We start from the raw sequence: 2,109 nt of genomic DNA on the forward strand, positions 1-2,109 counted from the left end.
AAAAAAAAAAAAAAAAGGAGCAGCTGCACAGACACCAGAGGCAGAGGCATTTGGGCTCGCTGTGCACCCTCCACTGAAGTTCAGGGCCCAGGGCTGTCGGGGGCTCCTTCATGGACACTCTGGGCTTTTAATGGCAGCCTCCAGGGGCCTGGCTGCAAGATTGAGATTTGTCTGTGCTGTGTGAGTTGCCGAAGTGCCATGGGCTTTGCGTCAGGAGTTGTGGCCTGGATGCTGGCTTGGAGGCGGGGTCCGGGGGACTTCCAGGGGCAGGGGTTGGGGTGCCTCGGGCCTGGCTTCTGATGATCATCTTGGGCCCCTAAGCAGAGGCAGTGATTTTCTGTGTAGCGGTGGACAGGTGAGGGGGTGTCCTTTGTGTGATGGAATTGGATCTGTTGACGAGAAGTATTACATCTGTAAGTGGGGAGGAAAAACAAATTCAGAAGGAATGGTACTTCCGTATGAGGAGTTTTTTTTTTTTTTTTTTTAGTGTCTGGTCACACGTGCCACTGTGTTACATTTTCTCCTTCTGCTCCCAGGTGACCCCGGAAGATGGCAGAAGCTCACCAAGCTGTGGCCTTCCAGTTCACGGTCACTCCCGACGGGATTGACCTACGGCTGAGCCATGAAGCCCTTAAACAGATCTACCTCTCTGGACTTCACTCCTGGAAGAAGAAGTTCATCAGATTCAAGGTTTTCTGATATGTGTTGAAGTCTACACAGTATGCCTTTTAATACCTAAGAATGGGGCTCTTGCGTCTGTTGAGGTCTGAGTGTTTCAGATTGGTCATTCCATGTGACTTACCTATTTCCATGGTGCTTAAGGCTTGGGGAACTCCTTCATGTAACCTCTAGCTCACTGGATGCTTGAAGCAGTTCCGTAAGGCAGGTGGAGTGTGTTGGCATGCTCTAAAGCAGGCCTGGAAATGCACGCTCAAAGGACCAGTGACCTACTTAATAGAAGGCAGAGTAAAATCTAGAGTTCATGTCTTCTCCTCTGAGTCAGAATCCTTTACACCTTGTTCAAAAAGATCTTTTTCAGGCAGGGTGCGGTGGCTCACACCTGTGATCCCTGCACTTTGGGAGGCCGAGGTGGGCAGATCGCTTGAGCTCAGGAGTTTAAGACCAGCCTGGGCAACATGGCGAAACCCCGTCTCTACAAAAAAAATACAAAAATTAGGCCGGCATGGTGGCATGCATCTGTAGTCCCAGCTATTCAGGAGGCTGAGGTGGGAGGATCGCTTGAACTTGGGAGGCAGGGACTGCAGTGAGCCATGACTGAGCCACCTCATTCCAGCCTGGGCAACAGAGCAAGACTTTGTCTCAAAAAAAAAATGAGAGTTTTTCCAAACTTCAGCAAGTCGATGTAGTAAGTACTTTGTTGACAAAGCATTCACACGTTAGAAACGCTCTACATAAGTTCAAATACAGTTGAGTCTGCATGTTCTCAATTGCTTGTCTAAAGAAGTAGAACTTTGTTCTTTTTTTAAAATAAGTGTTTTGTTTTTCCATGTATTGTAATTTATTTTAAACATTAAAGAAGGAATAGATGCATATTTGAAAACATGCAAACTAGATGAAAGGTCATCAAGTTGAAAGTGGATGCCTCCCTACCCCCCTACCCCCCTGCCCCCCTGCCCCCCAGCCCCAGGGGTAGCTTAGTTCAGTCTGTGGACTTCCCAGTGCCCCTCTCCGAGGGCAGCACTAAAGTGGGCCACTGAGAAAGGCCTGAGCTCCAGAGCAGGTGGCAGCAGGGACTGCGGAGAGGCAGGTGGGTCCCTGGCAGCCAGCACAGCTGCACAGGGGTCCCTGGGGCACAGCCGGTGGGTTCTTGGGCCCAGATAAATAAGCCACTAGGGTGACATCCAGTCTCCCTGGCCTGGTCACCGGTGTGGTCCACCGTGGTGGAGAAGGCGCTGCTACGGGGAGCGCTAAGCGGAACAGCTGGACTCGCTGTGAGCTGCATTTTTCTACCCTGGAATCTGGAAAGATAGAAACATGGATTCAGAGGCTTGGCCATCATATTCAACCCAATGCGAATGCCCTCCCGTTCCCTCCCTTCCCCTCCCCTTCCCTCCCCTCCCCTCCCCTTTTCTCCCCTCCCCTCCCCTT

The 2,109-nt window shown here is 51.0% G+C and overlaps 1 protein-coding gene across 4 annotated transcripts in view; it reads left to right on the plus strand.

The window, feature by feature from the left end:
- CPT1A (carnitine palmitoyltransferase 1A) overlaps positions 1-2,109 on the plus strand; it is an 85,535-nt gene that overhangs the window by 26,586 nt on the left and 56,840 nt on the right. For 2 of the 4 annotated variants that reach the window (XM_037734006.1, XM_017515892.2), the window contains one exon: positions 537-690. In XM_037734006.1, the coding sequence (XP_037589934.1) occupies positions 550-690 (141 nt within the window). In that variant the 5' untranslated portion in view covers positions 537-549. Of the gene's footprint in view, positions 1-536; positions 691-2,109 lie in introns of those variants that run through there. The other 2 variants (XM_037734007.1, XM_037734008.1) reach the window with 1 other exon arrangement.

This window comes from Cebus imitator, unplaced genomic scaffold (assembly GCF_001604975.1).
Source record: "Cebus imitator isolate Cc_AM_T3 unplaced genomic scaffold, Cebus_imitator-1.0 Scaffold564, whole genome shotgun sequence".
In the NCBI taxonomy this organism is placed as follows: Eukaryota; Metazoa; Chordata; class Mammalia; order Primates; family Cebidae; genus Cebus; species Cebus imitator.